The sequence below is a fragment of the Rhea americana genome, unplaced genomic scaffold (assembly GCF_003343005.1).
Source record: "Rhea americana isolate MKP2758 unplaced genomic scaffold, rheAme1 scaffold_34, whole genome shotgun sequence".
Classification (NCBI taxonomy): Eukaryota; Metazoa; Chordata; class Aves; order Rheiformes; family Rheidae; genus Rhea; species Rhea americana.
This window is the reverse complement of record NW_028186468.1, coordinates 1,358,518-1,379,505: the sequence shown is the minus strand read 5'-3', so window position 1 is coordinate 1,379,505 and position 20,988 is coordinate 1,358,518. Positions and strand designations below refer to the sequence as shown.

Sequence of the window (20,988 nt, the reverse complement as noted above, 5' to 3'; positions counted from 1 at the left end):
GCACACTAAAGAAATTTACATTTGCAAATGAGGTCCATGGGAATATGAATAACTTGACTGGAGTGGATTGAGTCCAGTGCTGATCCTTAGACTGTCAGCTCCATGTGTGACCAGGCATCATGGCTGCAGTTAACTTCCTAAGGCAATCTAACAAATGTACATCCAGTGTACAGGAATATGATTTTTTTGCTGTTTATATAAACACTTGAGATATTATTGGAGAATATTTCAGAATTCATAATTTTATTTCAAATACAAACTTCCAAGTATTTGTACTCAAGTACGTGTTGAGTCTTGAATGGCAAATGCTTCAGGTATTGGTGAGATTATATTTTTCTGTTGTAAAAGACCATTTCTAATTGCTTTATTCTTAGATTCAAAAGGAAAGGAAACTGCTGCAATGAAGGCTGACCTACTGAGGGCTCGCAATGTGAAGAGGTACATTAATCAGCTGACAGTGGCAAAGAAGCAATGTGAGAAGAGAATAAGACTCCTTGGAGGTCCTGCTTACGATCAGCAGGAAGACGGGACTTCAGATGAAGGTGATGGTCCTCCAAGTCAGAAGGTATGAACTGCATAACACGTACATTGCCTAAAGGCCGTTCTAAATGTGTTAGTACTGAATCACATTAACCTCACTGTCATTAATCCCTCAGTTCCCCCAAGAATCAAGTATAAACTAATAATTGTGTAGTCTATTTGTCTTAACATTAGGGAGATAATTACTGTAGTACCTGGAAAAACATACTGGTCATTCAAACTGGAATTTTGCTAACGTGCTGTGTATGGAATGTCATAAGGAATTATATCTCTCATTGTGTGAGATATTCGGACATACTGAGTGGAGGGAGTTAGTAAGGACATGGTCCTTCATAAAGGAGCAGCTTTTTTTCAGAGAGCATTGCCAATATATATGCGGTGTTTTCTTGGCCCGTATTGTATTTACTGTAGGAAATACCTGCAAGTTTTGCAAATACCAAGTTATTTAAAAGCAAACACTTACTTGTGGAAAGCAATTGGCAAAATTTTAAGGGCAGTCATTGCAGAAGAACTCCAGTGAAGCTGTTGACTGAATGCTGATTTTCAACTTCACTGTACTGGGATTGAAAAAAAAGTACTGTTTCACTAGACAGTGAAACACAACTAATAAGTTGTGTAATCTACTCTCTGTCCCGTTTGGGCAAAGCACACTAATTGATGTTTTCCAATTAGAAAGATGATATTATCTTTTTCATGTAGGTAGAAGACAAAGAAATATATCCTTTCATGCAGGGATCCTTAAGTTTCATTATGTCATTATAATAATTGTAACTTAATGGCACATAAGAAAAGAAAAATCATGACAGAGAAATAGCTCCTACTATTTGCTTTGTTTCTCTAAGTATGCAAGAGTAATTCCCTGTCCCTGACTTGTCCTTAAAGCATGATTTCAGAAGTGGTTCATCATGGATTGCACTGAGGCATTCCTAATCTGTTTCCAGAGGTCAAGTATAGCAGCTAGTACCAAGAGGAAAAGGACTGGAAAGGACAAAGAGAAGCATGTGGCAGAACCACATGGGTCACTGATGCCACTGAGTAGATACCTTTCGGTGCCCACTGAGACATTGTGCTTTCCAGGATAGCTAATGGTGGCATAAGATTGTTCAGGAGCAGGCTCAGGTAGTGAAGTTCTACTGGTTGGGGCAGTGAAATGGGACTGGTAGGAAATTTAGTACAATCTTACTTAAAATCAAAGGAATTCCTGTTGTTAATGTAACGTCCTTTCTGGACCTCCAGATGGTCCTTCATGAGAGCTGCTGGTTTAGGATTTATACCTGTGAGCAGCTCCATACTAAATTTATGAGACTGTTAATAGGAATAAAGACATCTCCTTGCACAGGCATTTGCAGTATTGATGGTGAAAACAGTGGGATCTAGAGCAGCCCTGCTTCACAGCTTTTGAAGCATTGTTATGAAGAAACCCTAGAATTTCACTCCTTGCCCATGTTGGAGAAAAAAATAGGGAAATTGCTTCTCCGTTCTGTTGTTCCCAACTCTCTGTGACCAAGGAGGAGGCTGAGAGAGGCTAGACTGGAGACAGAGGCCAAGCTGTTCTTTTCTGAGCACAAAAAAATGCCCAGAGCTTGGCTGTGGAAGGGATACTTCTTGACTGTCATTTCTTCCCGTCCACCTTCTGTATGCTGGTAGTTGGGATCTGAGCTCTTTTTTAAAGGCAGTCAGTACTACTTTGGATAGGAACCTTCCTACATAGTCAGTATTGACTGAATACTTTTCAAAGCAAAAGGGAAATGTTTGTTCGGAGTTCAGTAGATAAGCTAATGTTGGTATGTCACTTCTGGTGACCCATAACTATTTTTTTTTAATAAGAGTTTAATTGTGCCAGCTTTTCCATTAAGTTAGCACTTACCTGCAGAATAGCAAGCTTTTACATAAGAAACTGGAATTTTAATTTCACTAAAACATACAAAATACATTAGGAACAGGCATTTACTGATGATATTTTGAATGATTCTTTTATTTAAGTGTAGTGCAGAGCCTTGAATGTATTGACTGGGAGAATTTTTTTTTGTACTAATCAGAGAACAAATTGGCTAATGGCCTAAACTTGTGCTTTTGTTTCATTTCTGCATCCTATAAAAAGCTTTCTCTTTCCTGCAGTACTGAGAGAATAACAGCATTGCCAGTAAATGTCTTTACTTTGCATGTTCTGATTATAGTTTAAACATGGAGATTATTTGGAGCTGTCCATGTTCCCTTATTACAGATTTAAGAAATGAAAAGGGTATTACTCAAAATGACTTTTATTTCTTTCACAGCAGAAACTAATAGTAAAGCAGTGACAATTTACTCTGCTCAATACATAAAAGTCATAGGATTGTACAGGTTTTGAACATACTTCATTTACTTCACTGTCCTGAATCTGATTGCTCCAGGGAAATCCTGAATTTAAGACGTGTGAATTATAATCCAATGTCTAAAAACAGACAGAAAAAACCTAGCTACTCTCTGAAATTGAATTTTGTCATTAGTTCTGATACTGATACTAATACTCTAAGTGTTAGATTTGCTTCTGGAGAAAATGCAGTTCGAATTAGTGTAATATATAAAGCATATTTTCTAATCTATTTACGGTCAATGCATTTTTAATCCTTTTTCCTAGAAATTGTACTTGCACAGTACTGCCGTAACTTCATTGAGTTCTTATTGTCTATGTTTATCAAGGAAATCGTTTGTTTGATCTGTTGTGCTCTGCACAACGGCCACGTCACCACATCTGTGAGCTTCAATGCACAGAGTCACAGCATCTCTGTGGCGGAGCTATTCAGTGAGTCGCTGGTGTTTAAAGGGAGCTCTGGAGAGCCAATCTCTGACTAGCTGTAAAATAGCGAGGAAAATTCCACCCAGACACCGTCTCAATTTGTTCTGAGGCACAGACAGTCTGTGTTCATGATCCTACTGAGGAGGATCAAGTTGAGACTGCTGTAGAAGAACTTACTTCCACCACAGTCCTCACGTAGATGCTGATTTAACTGTTAACTGATTAGACTTTCAATCTGATTTCTGAGCTTCAGATTGTCATATCGGATTATGTCAGGATAACTCATGATATAGAATTTGGGGGGTATAAAAAAAAGTGAACTTAAATCCATGTTCCCCAGTTGCCTGAAGATGGGATATCTTATGACAGAAGTATATTCATGAGTAAGTGAGTCTGAAAGCAGAAATTTTGCCATTACTGAGGTGGAGAAAATAGCCAAGTGCTTCACGTATAATAAATACTTAGTATTTCTTGATAGTTAAAAAATCATTGCATTTTGTTCAACTGCTGCTGTGTATGACAAAGGTACTCTTCTGATGACTTACTACTTTTATTTTTTAATAATACTTTACACTTTAATGAGCATACAGGCAGAAAGTCTTCATTAGTAGTTTTTAACATGCAGCTCAGAAAGAGAAACATTTTTCTAGTGTTATCTTCTACTTATTCCAGACTATGTGCCACCTTCCCAGCAGAAAACTTCCAGTACTGACCCAAATTCTGTTCACCCTGCCCATGATCTGCAGTGCAGCTGTCAGCTCTATTTTGGTGGTTCTTTATAGGCCAAATGTAAGAAGTGGGACTCTGTGCTGTTGCAAAGGGTGGTAGTACACTGCATCTGTGCTGAATCCATTGCCTATATGAGCCCTTCCAAATTAAGTAGCTGTTTTGTGTTTGTCTCACTGACTGRACAGTTGTAGCTCCTCTCTGGACAATCTTTAGAGAGGCGCCAACACCAGGTATCTGCTTTGTTGGGCTACGAACAAAACTATGCTGTTTGCCTGGCTATAGCACCCTGCTGAAAAAAAATTCAAGCATCTTCCTCGTATTTGGCAGAGCCTTTGAGTAACTATGGTATAATAGTTATTTTACTGTTGGACTAGAGAAGGATGTAGCAACAGTAGAGCTGCTGTTTTTTCCCAGCCCTGAAGCTGTTCCAGAGTTAAAAGGACTTGAAGGGTTGCTGTTGAGGCTGATAGCTCTAAGGTTGTAATTGCTTGCCATTTATTAGATTTGAGGATGTATGCATGCCCTAATGCGTGCATATGTGCCAGGGTAGCTTCAAGCTATGTGCTCTAATCGGTGATGATACTGAGTCATAAAAGAACCTTTTTAGTGAGGGTTACAAAGTGCTACAGATTCCTGTTCTTCACATCAGAGAAGGAAGGACCCTCCACAGCACACTGCCTGAATTGCAGCTGTCTTACTATAGCTGATCACCTCAGACCTGAAGAACTCTTGTGCCCTTTACTGCTAACATGAAAGTATTAATAATATATATTCTCCCACTCAAAACTCTCTTCTAGCTATTCCTACCACGATGAATGTTTACCCTTTTTCTTAATTCTTTAGCTTTCCGTAATGCTATGAGACCTTGTAAAAAGCAGTAACTGCAGAGCATTCTGTCTCTGTCTTCTGTTTTATTTTTTGTGAAAGTGTGTGCTTGTTTGCAATGAGCCAATTTATTAAAATTTCAGCTGTCATTGGCTGTATTTTTCCATAATTTTTCATGACCACAGAAATTTTTATGCCAGCAGTGAAATAGGATACAAGAGATAACACTGCACAGTGGATGGAGCCTGCTCCTCTGCATTCTGATTTCACATGTTGCACTGGCTTGAGACAAGTGCCATCACCAGCTTTATCTCATGTCCCTATCTGTTAAAAAAAAAAACAAAAACTCCTGTTTGTAATATGTGGATAAGAAACTTTATGCTGTCAAAAAGTTAACTATTTAGAAATAAAAACAGTGGCTAAATATCTGTAGAGAGTAGGGTAGAAAATTCCAGTAGAAAAACCCCCAAAGATTACTTGATTCCTTTTTTTGCATACTTCATCTATAAAAACAGAATGAAAAAGAGCTGAGAAATGCTAAATTGCTTCAGCACAGAGTATCATAGTACACTGTGGGATTTCACTGGGTATGATGGACTTCCAGAACTTTTCTTACAGAGTTGTATTTTGAGTTTTCATTAGTACATGTCTTGCTGCAAGCAATGAAATGTTACTTAAGCTCCTTTAAATGAAGATTTGTCACTACTCAAAATTGTCAGTAACAGAACGGATCGAATGAGGGTACACTTGTTAGTGAGAAGAATAAATTCTGACTAGGGCTTGTTTTGAGTGCAATACTGGTAATGAAATTTAGCAACTGGCTGAAAGTAACAGATTGGTTTTTCTCAGTATTAGCTCCTGTGTGATGCTCATGTGTAAAATGCTGAACTTAATGTGCTCGCATGTAAGATGTCTGAATGGTTTTCTGTGACATTTTTTCATGCCTCGTATTTAGAGAGTATTATCAAGTAAGACTATATTTAAACATAACCGATGAAAGACACATGTTTAAGCACAGTTAGTTTATTTTGTTAAAATTGTTTAGTTCGCAAGGTAGTAATTCTGTTGCACAAACCTCTTACAAATTAGGTCACTTTAAATACCATAGGGTACCTGTGTAATGGGCTCTTCTCTAGGTAACAGGGATTATTACATTGTGTTTCTCACGGCAGTAGCACTTACCTGCTGGGCTTTTGAGGGTAGGTGTTTGTTAATTGACTTTGCTGGCAGCCTGTGTGGAGAGACCTTGGATAATGCAAGCAATAAAGACTAAGGTGACCTCTTGCTCAAAAAGTGATGCTGTGTGATTTGCACTGCGAGTGAAGCTTGCAGTAATTTATTAGATGTACCATCACGTACAGAGCTGAAAGTCATCGCAAAGGCGAAGATCTCTGATGGAGGCACTGGAAGACCCTCTTCCCTCTTGTATTTTGAATCGTGGTCCTCCTTGATGAAACGATTGATTAGAGAGTACGACAATGCTCTGTAGCTAATCCATGGACTGGCCTCTGAATTGCCATCTCTATACTCACCTCTTTGACAGTCCGCTCACCTTTTCTGTAATAAGCCTTCTTTCAGCAAGCCTCTCTCTGTGTAATTGCATTATTCAGTGAGGATTTATAGAGTGAACTCTGACAGACGGAAGTCTTTGTTCATATATCTCAATAGTTCGTAAGGTAAGAGCAAGCCGGTTCCAGGTGGTGATGGTATAACAAAGGATGAAGAGCAGGAGTGGCACACGCTATTGGTGAGGAATGCTGTGAAGATGACAGTGAGCACCTAAGACAAGCATAATTTCCTTAAACGCTACCCAAAACCTCGGGAAGCTGGTTCAGGCAAAATGTAGTCGCCACAGTTCTTAATGAATCAAGCTAAATAAGGCATTTTAAGGAAATAAGACTTGTCTCAGTAGTTGYGTACATGCACATGTGCGTGCTGTTTCCTCTTGTACAGTTTGTGTCAAGCCATCATGTTTTTCTGAATGTGACTTAGTGGTAGGATTCACARATACTAGGTTGTGAGTCTTTCCACAGAGTGAATGGCTGATACCTGGCTTGAACTGTATTATTATTATTAGGTATTACAAAATTCTTTACTAGAGAGATTATTAATGCCTTAGCCACAGTTGGAATTCATGTCATGTTCAGTAATGAAATACCTGGCTTTAACACACACAGCTGTAGGAAACTATGATTTATTAGCTCACTGCTCAAGGACCTACTTTTCTTTTCAAGGAAAGAGATGTGGTTTGGTGGTTGGTGAGATGTGACGCAAGAGACTATGACCGCTCTGGTTTATTAGGATTCTTGATGATAAGCCGTGGAACTGAATGAGCTATGTGAAAACTGGTTCAGCTGAAAAGTTGGAGAGGAAGGAGGTGTTTGGTTTTGGTAGGGTTTCTGAAATTTGGTCCTACTTTTCTTCTTAATATGAAAACCAAGATTCTTCATTTTATTCAACCTCTACATCTGTACATCTCTTGGTTTTTTCAGGTGTTTGTAGATGTATGAAAGGCATGGATTCGAAAAATACCAGAGGAAGAGGAAGTGATAATGGGTTTTTAATCCAAGAGCTTAATGCCTACAGCATCTACTTGGGTGTGGGAATTTTGGCTTTCATTTCCTTTTCTGCTTGATTTAAACCCTCATCTCTCATCTCAGGAAGAGCCCCTAAGCACTATATCATAGCCCATAGTCTTTCTTGGCTGTGCTTCTGATAAATGCTTTGCAATTTCTGTAAACAGACACGCATTTGAATGGGAGCTGGCAGCCAAATATCCTAACTGCCAGAGTGAAGACCACACTCCATCTTTCTCTGTGTCCTTGGGAATAGTTAAGATTTATCTCAGAAAGCTTTGTAGCCTATAGTGTGTGAACTGCTGGTGCTASTGTTTGTTTGGATCAGGCAGAGAATAGATCAGTTGGCTTTGAACTTGGCTCCTCTGCCTCATAGGAACATTGAAGGTTACATTTTTGGCAATTGCATTTCATAAATGATTTAAATGCCATCTTAATGTTCTGCAATGTAATCGTGCTTCCTGGAGGGAAAACACTTGGAAACCTTTTTTATCTGGTGGGAGCATAGATGCATCTAACTTGTAAATTCTCACAACTCGAATTGTGGAAAACAAAATTTTTGAGACACAATTTATACAACTATTAAAGGTGTATGCAGCTGGATCTAGGGTGCATGTTTCTGGGATACCTAGTGCTCTGTGGGTGCATCAGGTGATGGTGTTCTATGTAAAAGGCTGAGAGACACTAGAGAGGCTATGGCAAGGAGGCAGCCTGTGCTTTAGACTTGGAGGCAAGGGAACTGAAACAATTTATGACAGCAGTAGCCAGGGTAGTCAGCAGAAGTATTGTGTTCTCTCCAAGTACACGCCTTACATCAAAGAATAAAGCTGTTCCTTAACGCTGTCCTTCTGAACCTATGTGTGGGAGTACAGCATCTCTCATTACCCATGATCAGCTATTGAGTCTCAGTGCAGCTGGGTGCTGTGCTGAAATAATAAACTTTCAAGCTGACACTTTCTTTTCTTTTTTTTTTTTTTCTTTTCTAATCCTAGAAGCAAAATATTTTTAATCTACATTCTAATTGATACAGAATAGTTCTTTATTCAGTGTGACCAATTAACTAGATTAAAAATGGAATCCTGACAATGTAAAAARAGAAATTACATGTGGGAGGTTGTCATTGAGTCAGGGGTTTCTGGAATGATTTAGGAAAAAAAAAAGATTCCCTGATAGTAAAATGCACAGATAGCATKTAAATGGAGGATGGTAAGTTATGGTAAAAATAATATGGAGTAATTGCACAAGTCATTTGACTTTGATAGTAATATAAGTTTATTTGAGTTACATGAATTTTAATGCAGCCATAAACAAGCCCTGGGCATCTTGGAACAGAGAATATAGTTAAATCTGAGAGATTCGTGTCACGGGGGATATGTGGCAGAAGCTGTGCAGTCTAGCGTGATGCTTTAGCCAAGAAAACAGATGAGTTATTTGGACTGGGCTGTGTCTGTTGCATATTTTAATGTGACTTCTCAGAGTAGTGTTGATGAAAAGAAATGTTTTACAGATAATGTGAGAAATTGGGATCTATGATTTAAAGGATAATTCCAAAACTTGGAAGAAAAATTTTTCTGATGCTTGTGGTATGTCCAAAATGTTTTCCATGATAAATAGCAGATTAAGGAAAGCCAAGCAAGCTGAAAAAARTAAAAATAATTTGAAAGGTGGTGTTTGTTAATAATAGAATTATTCTTTATAGAAGTGTGTGAGAAATGGGCATTTTGGAGTTACTGTAGGTGTTGTGAGGAGGAGAGACTAATGGAGGAATGTCACACTGACTCCAAGGAAGCTGGATTTTCTTCTGCTCAGACCTCCCATTGGATTCTGAGTTGGATGTTCCTTTCAGATATGAAAACTGGAGAGTATGACCCCTTGCTTCTGAGAAGGAAGTGTGTTTTTCCCCTTTGAATTAAAGAATGTTGGGTTACATTTGCATTTCTTCAAGTATGTAGAATTGATTTTGTGAATTCTGAGTAGTAAAGAAACAGTGAAAGTCTTTGTGAGCAGGAGATGAGCAAAGTATGCATTGGCCACATTTTTTCTGTGTGTAGATATATTTTTTTTCTTTTCTCCCTCCCCCCTTACGGATACAGTACCACCTTTGGAAAACCACAAGAGGACGTAAGTAAAATGTTTTCCCCTGCAGCGCTAAAGTTTGATCACAAACAGACTGAACTGCTTAAATACCTGTGGGCAGCTAAGGGGGGAGAATGGAAGTTTTTGGGAAGTTCACTTTGGAAATTTAATTTGGTTACCTTGGGTGATCTTAATCTGTACCAATAATGAATAGCTAATGTTCAGTCCCATATAGGTAGTTCTTTTAGATTTTTACTCTTGTGTTTTCTTTCTCTAGATTCTTCAGTTTGAGGAAATTTTGGCCAACCCTTCATACAGAGAACACTTTCGAATCTACCTGGATAGGATGGACAAGAGGGCTTTGATCAGTCTTTGGGAGTCTGTGGAGTATCTAAAGAACGCTAACAAGGTGGAATAATTGCATGTCCATGTGGCTTGTTCTTTAAATGGACACTCTGCTTGCTGTGATGTTGGTGTTAGGAAATGCTTCTGTATTTATGGTTTCAAAATAACAATAGTGTGGAATGAGTACTGCAAGCACTTCAGCATTTTTACCATTCAACCCAAAAGCATGAAAATTGAAGATGTTTGTGTGTATGTTTTTAAAGTCCCTTCAAAAGAGAGATTTTACTTTAAAAGGTCCCATTCTCTCCCTGTTCCGTTGCAATTTAAGCCACTAAATTTCATCACTAGTGCTGCCCTACTGCTAGAGGGCAGGAACAGTACCACGTTGTAATATGTGCTAGAAAAAGTAGGAATGAGAGCCCTGAAATAAAGATAGGAAATATTACTTAGAATTGCATGCAGCATACTGTCGACACAGTCAAAGCTAATGTGTTGAGGGCAGGTTACTTGTGAGTACTGGGATGACTTTTCTGCAAAATTATTTTAAAATTCTAGGATTCACATTAGCATTAAATGTGAATCACTATCAGGGTTTTTTTTTATTATTCACTGCCATTTTATTACTCTCCTATTTTAAAAAAGATYTCTTTCAGTTGGGAAACACAAATAACGTCCTGTAACCTGAGTGTAACATGAGTAGTGAACCATTGATACGATCTATAAGAATGACTAAAAACCTACTCAGGCTACAAAGCATTCATAAAAAGCATTTGGCAGGCACCTGAGGAGAATTGTGTAAATCAGTCTTGATTTTCAAACTGCATGATTGGAAAAGGTGCTATGAAGCATTTTATGACCTCTCAGCTATGATTTCTCTCCTCATTTTTAAAGCAATATATATGGTGCATTTATTCAAGGCTTGCCATTCTATTATATTGTACTTTTATTTTTGTCTGTGAAACTTAAGGGTTGTYGATCACTACTGGGGCAGCTCTGATTCAGATAAGTAGTATTATACAGCCATTGGCTCTGATTTTGTCACATAAGGCAGGCAAGCATGTTGTGCCGCAYTAGCAGAGGGGCTAAAACCTCTTTAATTTTGCTCGGGAAGTTAGCACATAGTTTAGAAAGCTTGTGGGCTGCTCTGTGTTATTTCCTCTTTCTTTCCTGTTTATTAATGCACAGTTCAGCCCTGTGTGCTCTTCTGTGTTCAGTGGAAGTATGGGGCCTGATGTGCTGGCAGATATATTTTCTGGTGGTGTTTTTGGCCTCAGAAGTTAGTGTCTCACATAAAGTGAGAGTTGATCCCATCCAGGTCCCCAGCAGAAGACAGGGAAGCTGATACAGCTGAACTCTGAAATCTGAACTTAAAATGGTGACAAGAATGCTGCTGTAGCACTCATTGGTTTTCACTAGCTTTTGGAACATATTTTTAAAAGCAATGGATGTGGAAGCTATGGTGACTTTAGAGCACAACTGTGTCAGAGCGTAACAAAAGTCAAGGTTTATCTTGTGAAACTGCTTTGCATAGGTGCACAGGCAGGGTGCTTGATCTGAGACATTCACAGATGTGTTCTCATATGTCTGGGCATGAAATTAGCTTGATCAGCCTTCTTTATACACCTGGATTTTGACTCATTCTGATAGTTTTTAAAGCATTTTTATTATTCTCTTCTCCCTCACTCTCCCTCCTTCCTTCCTAGGGTGAAATACCTCAACTGGTGAGTGAGATTTATCAGAATTTTTTTGTGGAAAGCAGAGAAATACCCGTGGAAAAGCCGCTTTATAAAGAAATACAGCAAAGTCTCGTGGGGAATAAAGGCATTGAAGTATTCTACAGAATTCAGGCAGATGTTTGTGAAACTCTAAAGGACAGATACTACCCCTCATTCATTGTCAGTGATTTATATGAGAGACTGATCAAGCAGGAAGAAGAAAGAAGTTCTGTTCAACTAACACCTGAGGACAAAGATGAAGTGGTGAGTCACATGCATAATTTGTTTCACTGGTTTTTAAGGTGATCTGGAAATACTGGAACAAAGTGCATAGAAGCGTCTTTTGACATTGAGGTCTAGGTTTATTGTCCTTTCTTTCTTTTTTTTTCCCCACAATGTATTTGTTGATATCATTACTTTTGCAATTTCATCAAATTAAGTAGAATTAATCAATAAGGATTTTTCTCAGATTGTCTAGGGAGCTGTAATAATGTGTCTTTCCTTAGACTCTTAAGTGCATGCTGGTGAAGACATTTCCCCCCCCCCAGTTCTTCTAACTGCAAAACTATTGATAAAACTACCCAGTCTCATCTGATAGTACCTGTGTTTTCAGTCACCTGTGCACTTCACTACAAAACACAATTTGCTTTTTTTAACCAAGGAAGAGTAAATGTGGACATAAAATAGTTTGAATACTCTTGGAGGAAGGAAGGGTTCTTACACTGCACTTACACAGTGCTTTAATGACTGTGATGCATCTTAAAACTTTTTACAGTGTAGTTTTTGTTTTTATATCATTTAGCAATGTGCTAGAGCTTAGYTTTATTTTTTGATCAGTAAGACAGTATTGAAGAAGTACAGAAATGTTCCAACAGAAATGTTTTATTTGTGACAATTATATATGTTTATAATCTCTTTGAAACAATATGATACAAAATGACTGAGTACTTAAACTTTAAATTAGTAAAAATGGGTATTTCAGATTTCCAAGCCTTTTGTATTCAACATCTTTCATTATGCTCTTTAATATCAGAGAACACAAAGCATACCTCTTACAAACTCTGCTGCTTTGCTTTTCAGTGAAGGAAACCTCAGTGATACCTCAGTAGGCTTCTGTCTAGAGTCTTGGTCCCTGTGTCCTGTGCATTTCCTAGGTACTGAAGAGATTTAAAAGTTGTACAAAAGAAGAGAAACAGTAATGATCCAGAACTTGCATAACCTGAGYCTGAAATGAAAAAAAAAATCCCAGTGCTTTGTGTTAACTTATTCAATAAATTAATAGGCTGTAATGGAAGGCAAAACTGTTTTAAAAAAATGGAAATGCTAAAACAAAGCATTCAAAATGTCATAGACAGTGGCAGTGCTCTCAGGGCAGGTTTTTCAAGTGGATTCTCAAAACCAGTCATGCCAGAGGAGTTCACATAATGTTTATCCAAAAATGYTTTGACAACAGCATCTCTCAGACTAGTGAGCATCTTTTGGTCAGGCTGCCTCTTCGGATCAGTATTATCATCTTCATTTTACACATGGACTTGCTCAGAACACAGTGAAGTACAAGAATTTGTCTAAAACCGAATCACTCCTGACCCATCCATGCTTTGGAGGTGGTAGATATTTCAAAGCTTTGTTCTGATGTTTGCAATCACCAGGACTTTCAGAAAACATTGTTACTCTTTTTGCCCAGAATGAAGTATTTAAACACTGTGCCTTTGAATCTCCTCATATGTTTTATAGAGAGTCTAACAGAGGTAGCCATTTCTCCAAGAAAACTAATACACTTTAGGACTAGCAATCTTTTGTCAGATAATATTTATTTCAGACTTCCCTATAGCTTCCCCAAAATGAGATTTTTTTTTTAACATCAGCATCATCAGTCCTTTTAAATTCTTGGGTAAATACATGCCAGATTTGAAAGCTGCTTCTTCTGCTGTGAAACCTGTAAAGACTAATATAGTGCCAAGTATGCTTCTGTGAGGAAGAACTTTTGCACTTTTTTAAGCCACAAATTAATCATGAAGTTATGTATACTGTTAGAGCATAATGTCCCTAATAGAGTAATCCTAATGGCTTCAAGTGGCAAGCTTTTGAAGGGCTCTGAGCTGAAAACAAATGATGATAAATTCTTTCTTCTGGAGCTTCCATTGGGTTTTCAGATATTGGTGAAAATGTGCTACTGGCTAATAGTCTTTCTGCATCATGTATAGGAAGCCACAGCTGGGAAATCTGCTATTTCTGGAGGGCTCCATGTTAGCAAACACTAACAGTTTTTATTTCAATTTGTTTTTTGGTGGACTACGTCCACACTTCACAGGGCATGGTGGGAGTTTCAGATGTTAATTTTCTACAGGCCTCACTAGTAGAGCTGCCCAAGTGGAGAGCCTATGAGTGCCATTAGGGAGGGAAGGGCAGGACTGTGAGCCCTCCTTAAACACAACGAAGTCTAGTCAGGAGATGTGAATCCAGGCGAGGCCAAACTGTACTGGTCCTGCCGCACGTGGATCCAGCTGTTTATTCTTCCCTCTAATCCATCATCACTTTTCACTGCCTTGAGAAGTCATCTTTAAAAGGTCACAAGTAAAAGTAAAAATATAGAAGAAGACAGTGTCTGCTTTCAGCACTTCAAGGGAAATGAGCCTGCTGTTTCCGTTGGCGCTACATGTATAATAGAGCTCATGTTGTTTACTCAGCCATGTAGCAGGCAAATGCAGAGCTGGGAAAATGCATTTTGTAGCCGAGACTCCGGCCTTCTGCATTACGTTGACCTCCTTGGTGAGTATCAGACTGAGGAGGTTGTTACTCTTACTGTGTCCCTTCTCAGACGTTTGATCCTAAGTGCGAAGTACTGCAGAATTTGCAGCGGGGTGGCCTGGAATCCCTCCTCTAAAACTCATCGAATTTAGTAGAGACCGAAATTTCCTTCTGTTGGCTTTTTGTTAATTATGTAAAGATGCATCTCATTTGGTGGAAATGTCATTAAATAACATAGAACTCTGTCCATAGTTCATGAGATTAGATTCATAGAGTTCATAGATTYGTAGAGTTCATATCTTTAAGATATATTCAGCCACATTCAAGCAAACCTCGGAGATCTCTGTGTAGCAGCATTGGAGATGGCAACATCATGATGCTGTGTTTGCTGGATCTCCAGTTCTTTATTTCTATTTGGGAAAGTACAGAAAGATATGGGAGGTTAAGACAAATGCCAAAAGAAGTAAAAGAGAAGGTCACTTAAAGATGTGAAGTTCTGTATTTCTTTACATGYCTGTAGTACGCAAGATGCAATTTGTTTGAATGGTGAATGGATAGCAGAAAGTTATTTATGAATTCAGGGTAAYACACATGTGCTTTTAACACATTTTTTATTAACATTTCTAAAAGGAGCAGTAAAATCTGTTTATGAAGAGGAAGGATTTGGTTTAGATTGATCTGAAGGCTGATGCATCTGTTTTGTGAGGGTTTGTGGGAGGTGAGACTGTTTGTTAAAACTGTGTCTTTATTTTTTCCCCTTCTCTTGTAATCTCCCAGCTCAGAGCTACAGTATTTGCTTTTTGTCTGGTTCTGAATATYGATCATGACTACTTAGCTGTTGTTTACTTTAAAAAACACTTTATTTCTTACTTTCATTTTAACTAAAGTCTTAACTTGAAGGTCATTTTGTACAATTGGCAAGAGTTGTTAGAGAGCTGTAGTATAACTGAGAATGAGATTGTCTGCTTTTCTAACTATATGTTTCATGTTGACTGTGGTTGGAATAGCCACTAGAATCTGTTTATAATAACGAGCCTTTTTACTTAGGCTTCTGTATGTATGAAGAGTAGGTGTTTTTGCACATAAAATGCATATGGAGGAAAAAATAATTTTTTTRCATTAATGATACAATCACTTACTCCCATCCTCTATTCCTAGAACCAAGGTTGTGAAGAAGCTACTGAAGAATGCAGCACAAGAATTAATGAGCAGGCGAGTTACGCTGTAAATAAACTTCGCCAGCTAAATGACAAGCTCGAGTATAAGAAACAGGCGCTAAATTCCATATGTAATTCACCAAAACCCGACAAAAAGGTACTCCCTTTGTTTTCAGTCTGCTTTTATTTTATCTGTTTGTGTCATATTCAGTCATTTCAGGCCTTCTCTGGATAGGTCAAATTCTATCTCAAGTAGCCTGCTATCTACAGAGAAATCACAGCTAGCTCATAACTCTTTTCCTATTTTTTTGAAGCTACTGCCACTAAAGCTGCAAATGTTATTTGCTTTGCTTTGTTTGTCATAGAAAAATGACCTCGTCCCCGATATCTAGCATTTTTKGGGGCTGCTGGCTCTGTTGCAGCACTGCAGCATCGGGATGTGCTCRGTGCCTTCTGCTCCCTCTGCTGGCTCTGAGAGCGCACAGCACAGCTTCCTCGTCTCCACAGGCGTGCTTGGTTCGCTGAAATAAAGGCAAAAAGTCTCCCTAAACGTGCCTGATTTCCCTTATAAGGAGCTAAGAGAAATCTGCAGGACAGTCTTTAATCAGACTGTAAAAATTCTGAGGGATGTGAAACTTCGTTTTTCTGGCCTTGGACCAGAAACRCCTCCTTTTTTCTCTTTGCAGTGTGCAACAAGTTAGGCAACCTGAGAACACATTCAGGCAGAAGGGATTTGGATTTGTCTCGGGCAAGCTCGTATGCCATGCTCTGAGGACTGTTGTTCAGATACAGCTGGATCAAACTTTTGGGGTGTTCTGAGATTGTTTGCAAATGACGGAAAGCAAACAAGCATCCCAGGCATCTCCCTCGGGTGGCATCCTGCTGGGGAGGGTAAAAATGCCCTAGAGCATTGRTCCCCTGCTCGGGATCTGGGTTCTTTGAACCTTCATTCAGCGTTAGTGCAAAGGCTGCAAGTGGGAGTAGACACCCTGCTCATTCGCTGCTGCCTGGCTCCAGGGGTGATTACCTCTGGGAGCAAGCTGGGGCCGGTGGTGTTTTAGATCAGCACGGCCGGCTTCACACCCTCTGTCCTGCCTGCATCTCCTTCTGCCAGCAGCTCCCAGACACCAGGAAACGTGTACGTGGCTGCTCTGGGGTATCCCGTTCCCAGCTGTCTCTGCTGGGGCTATGGCCTCAGCTGGTGGTTCTTCATCTGGCAACTGGTCTTCAGAGACGCTGACGTGTCCTCTTCTTAGCAGCCTGTTTTACTGCAGCAGCATTTGCCCRTGGAGCCCTCAAATGGGTAGTGAGGGTTGGCAGTGCCAGAGCACCTTGTCACAGAGACCACGATTCTTTCACCTGGACATGGCAGCTCCTGGTCATATGAAGTAAAAAATTCTCCTAGAAATTCCACAGTTCCAGTGCTGTTCCCAAAATTCCAGTTTTGAGGCATATTAAGGGGAATGTCAGGCACCTTTTGCATTAACTTCTTAAATCTCTGCCTCTTCCTAAGATGTTTGTTTTTCTTTTTGAAATGCCTTTTCTGAGAGACCCGTACAAAATGAGCGTAAATCCTTAACTGGCTCATAGCCCCATGTAAGCTGCACCTGTCGCACRGGAGAAATCTGTTCATTTCAGTTGCATGTGCAATCCTGGTAACCCTAAATGAAAATGCTCTGCAGGGAGAAATCTTTCATTTCATTTCTCTCTGTGGAATATGAAGAGCAGCCAAGAGGACGTGAGAAGATGACAAGCCGCCCCGCGCGGTGCCCTCTTGCGTACGAGGCCCCCTGACATGTGAGACGGCTTGATCGTCCTCGGGGGTGCGTGGGAGCGGGGCCGGCTCCGGCGTGCACACGCGCGCGTGCCCGGTGCGTGAGCGCAGAGGTTGTCTCCCGTGGGGCCCTGCGCGCAGTCCGCTGTCATCCCGTGCGAGCGCGCGGGGGCTGCGTCCTTCCTGGGGTTTCTCCTCGCCATCGGCGGCGGCAAGGCAAAACCCCAGCGTTTCCCACCCACCCAGAGCACTTCCTCGTGCTTGCTGAACCTTACTTTCAAACCATGTTGTGTAATACAGTTACTGAAAGGAAATTTGACTGGGTTGAATTTTAAAAATGCTTTCATCTCTCCTAGAAATTATGCGGAAAACAGAGGGATTTTATGTTAACTTGTTTAGAGCTTTCTTCCAGTGAATCTCCACCAGCAGTGAACATAAAACTCACTTGAGCAAATTTAGAGCTAGGATTTAAGTTTCCTATTTAAACYCATTGTGAGGTTAGATACATGCTAGAAGAAGGTGTTAAATAGCCGTCACGTAGATGATCTTTCGTCTTACATGAGACAGAAATCTTCAAAGTTGCTGCAGCTCTTTAAAAGCTTCTGCCAGGATGTAGCAATTTGATGCAAGTTTTACAACAACCATTCATAAATTTGACTGTGAAATATATCATATTTTTCAAAAGTAACGGTTTATTTCWCTATGTTTCTGATGATACGTTTTATGTGTGCTTCCACGTTCTGTTGTYGTATTGCTTTCTCGTAATATGTGTGTTCGCTTATTTTTTTGCTGATGCTATAGGATACAGCATTTCTCCTTTGTGAAATTATGACTTTAAGCTCTGTCTTAATTAGAACTACATTGTCAACGTGTGCTTTCCACAGTCATAAATCCTCCCCTTTCCAAAGAAAGCTATAGTGAGTTAAATGGTAGCTTCTTGAAAGATTGTTAACAGAGTTAAATTCCAAGAAAATAAATCTTACTACCAGATTCAGTCACATCACATATTTCTGAAAGGGGAGAAAGAAAAGTAAGGCATTAATTGGCATTTTAAATTTACAGAAAACACCTAATATATGTGCATAATATTCAACTCTACCTAAAATACCTTTTTTTTTCCCTTGAAGCCTGATAGTAATATGTCTTCCCAATGTATTTTTTTTTTTAGTATTGCAGGCTGACATATAATTTTACTATATATTCTAGAAGTCTATAAAAGACAGCATAAATTCTGTTACTACTCATGATTTTTTTCCAGTTGTTCTTCTTTCTTGCTCTTCTTTTATATCTTTTCCTCTTTCTGATTATTGCCCTCCAAGACACCAGCAGGCAAGTTGCAAGCTTTTCCTAATCCATTATAACTGATAAATTTTCCTCTGCAGATTGTTTCCAAGTTGAAGGATGAAATTACTTTGATGGAGAGGGAGCACAGTGACCTGCAGTTGCACATTGCAAGAACGGACTGGTGGTGTGAGAATCTGGGCATGTGGAAAGCCTTCATCATCTCAGGCGAGGTATGTTTCTCCGAGGATTTTATCTTTTGGGTCAGTTCAAACTTCAAGTGTGAAAAGAAAAGTATAAATTTATATAAACTTCCTATATACCTTTGTGTACACTGTGTATCCTGCTGTGTTTACATGAGGAAAAACTTTAAGCTCTTCCAAATCTCTCTCTTTCCCCCAGTCTGTGCTGTAGCACATATAAACAAGTTCTAATTCTCAGACCCTGTTGTTATAGAGCTACAAAAAATAACTATATAAGCCTGAGCAGATTTTTGGCATTGAATATAGTACTGTGCTCTCTGAGGGACATTATTTTTCCTCAGTGAGCATAGTCAGAGCAGTGTCTTGTTATATTACCGTGCTGTCATACTTGGGCACAGCCGTCTGTCTGGTATGCCTGGAAGGTGCAGTTATTTGTGTGCTGCGGTTTCTACTATGGTGTTCAGTGGCAGCATAGTTTCAAGAGACTGGAATACCCAGACTCTGAGGAAAGTGCTTTAGATTTGTGAGCAAGTCACAGAACAGGTTGAGTTGGTTTGGTTTTTGTTTTGTTTGCATTTTTTTCTTGTGTTTGTTTTGTTCTTTGGTTTGGGCATAGCCAGCCAACTGTGGAATGGATGTGTTGTGGACAATACAACCTGTCCATTTGCTTGTTGAGCAAAGGGTAAAACAAAGTCATGGTATTTATTGATAAGAATTTACAGGGCGGAAAATTTGGTGGCCTTATGTAATTGTGTGTAGTGGGTGGGTTTTTTTTTTGTTTTTTTTTTTTGTTTTTTTTTTAAGAGAAGCTTGGTAAAAGTGGTTATAGAATTGGAGCTGAAAGAGTAATAGCCTATTATTGACCCTTTAAACTGATTTATTAAATCAGTTAGTAGGTAATGCATAAAATCTACACTTACTCACGAATCGGGAAAAGTACCCAGTGTCCCAAATGTAGTTTGTGCCGTGTCTTAGCTTGCATCTTTCAGTCTTTAAAGTTTTGACTCATCTAAATGCATGTAGCTGTCTGCGTGTGTGTGGGGGAGGGCAGGCAATCCATGTAAATGGTATAACCTATAGGTGTTGTGTGGTGAATGACTTGTCTGATAAACTGTCTTCAAAGACTTAAATGTTTTGGCTGATTTGCAGAGCCTTTTTTTTCCAAAAAGACCATAGGAACATACAGCTTGAAGGAGACTTGTGCTAACACTTCTTATAATTCTGTATGCAACTTCCCTGTGACTACTACACTTCCTCCAGTACAAGCAGGTATAAAACTTACAGCTATTTACGCTAGCTGAGAACCTGCTCTTGTGCTTTGTTTTCGGTCTTGCATCGCTCCATATTTTAGCAGATGTTCGGGCTCCTCTGTCTGAAGAAAAAAGTCTTGGTTCCAGAGCATAACGTTTTTTTAAATCGATTTCATAGGAAAGGAGTTTGTAGATTTGAATAAGGTGGGGAAAAAGTTGTCTTACTCATTTAAGTATATAAAAAATTAGGATGTGTGTACTAAGTGAGAGTTTAGAAAATTCCTGCAAATTGAGAAACACAGAGGTGTGCCAGGTRTATCTTCTGTATTTAAAAGGGAATTTAAGCCGCAGCCTAGTTAGCCAGTATTCTGCTGCTTCACAGCTTGGGTGGATAGTTTGAGAGCTGCTCTGCCTGAAAGATGTTTCTGGTGAGTCATGTGGCTTTTCACTGGCATAACGACAAGGCTACGTTTTGTTAATATTTAATCATTCCTGATGGATGTCTAGACCAGCCTTTAGTGCCTCTAAGGTGATTCAACAGCTCTCCTGGGCAGCTTGTGATTTTACTGAACTATTATAGTTTTTGCTAATGTTGTGTTTGTGTTTTCCTTACATTTTCCTTTACATTTTTCCTTCCTTGTAGCAAGTACCTATCACTTCTCCTGGAAAGTATTTCGTAGTAATTGTTTTCTGTTTGGTTTTGCGGTGCTCTGTTGTGTTTCTAGTTGTGATCATCTCTCTTTTGGTAGGAAGTGCCCACCTCTGCTGCATTCCTTGTGATTTTTACTAGTGTATGGAGCCATTTGAACATCCTAATTCATATCTCTGTCCTACTTGCTTTGGAGTGGTACATTGTGTCTTCTAGCAAGTAGGTATAAATCTTTGCTTTTTGTGTGTGGACTAGGTAACTGCGGTGCACTGGTAGGCCATAAATTCTGAAATAATTAATCCTTGCACTGTCTTGAAGCTGCGTTCCTGCAAATGCAAATA

At 39.3% G+C, this 20,988-nt stretch overlaps 1 protein-coding gene across 1 annotated transcript in view; it reads left to right on the top strand.

The window, feature by feature from the left end:
• The window catches only part of SNX25 (sorting nexin 25), a 72,759-nt gene that overhangs the window by 34,579 nt on the left and 17,192 nt on the right, over positions 1 to 20,988 (top strand). The window contains exons 6-10 of the mRNA XM_085311309.1: positions 375 to 565; positions 9,803 to 9,934; positions 11,574 to 11,849; positions 15,492 to 15,647; positions 18,647 to 18,778. Of these exons, the coding sequence (XP_085167435.1) occupies positions 375 to 565; positions 9,803 to 9,934; positions 11,574 to 11,849; positions 15,492 to 15,647; positions 18,647 to 18,778 (887 nt within the window). The remainder of the gene's footprint in view (positions 1 to 374; positions 566 to 9,802; positions 9,935 to 11,573; positions 11,850 to 15,491; positions 15,648 to 18,646; positions 18,779 to 20,988) is intronic.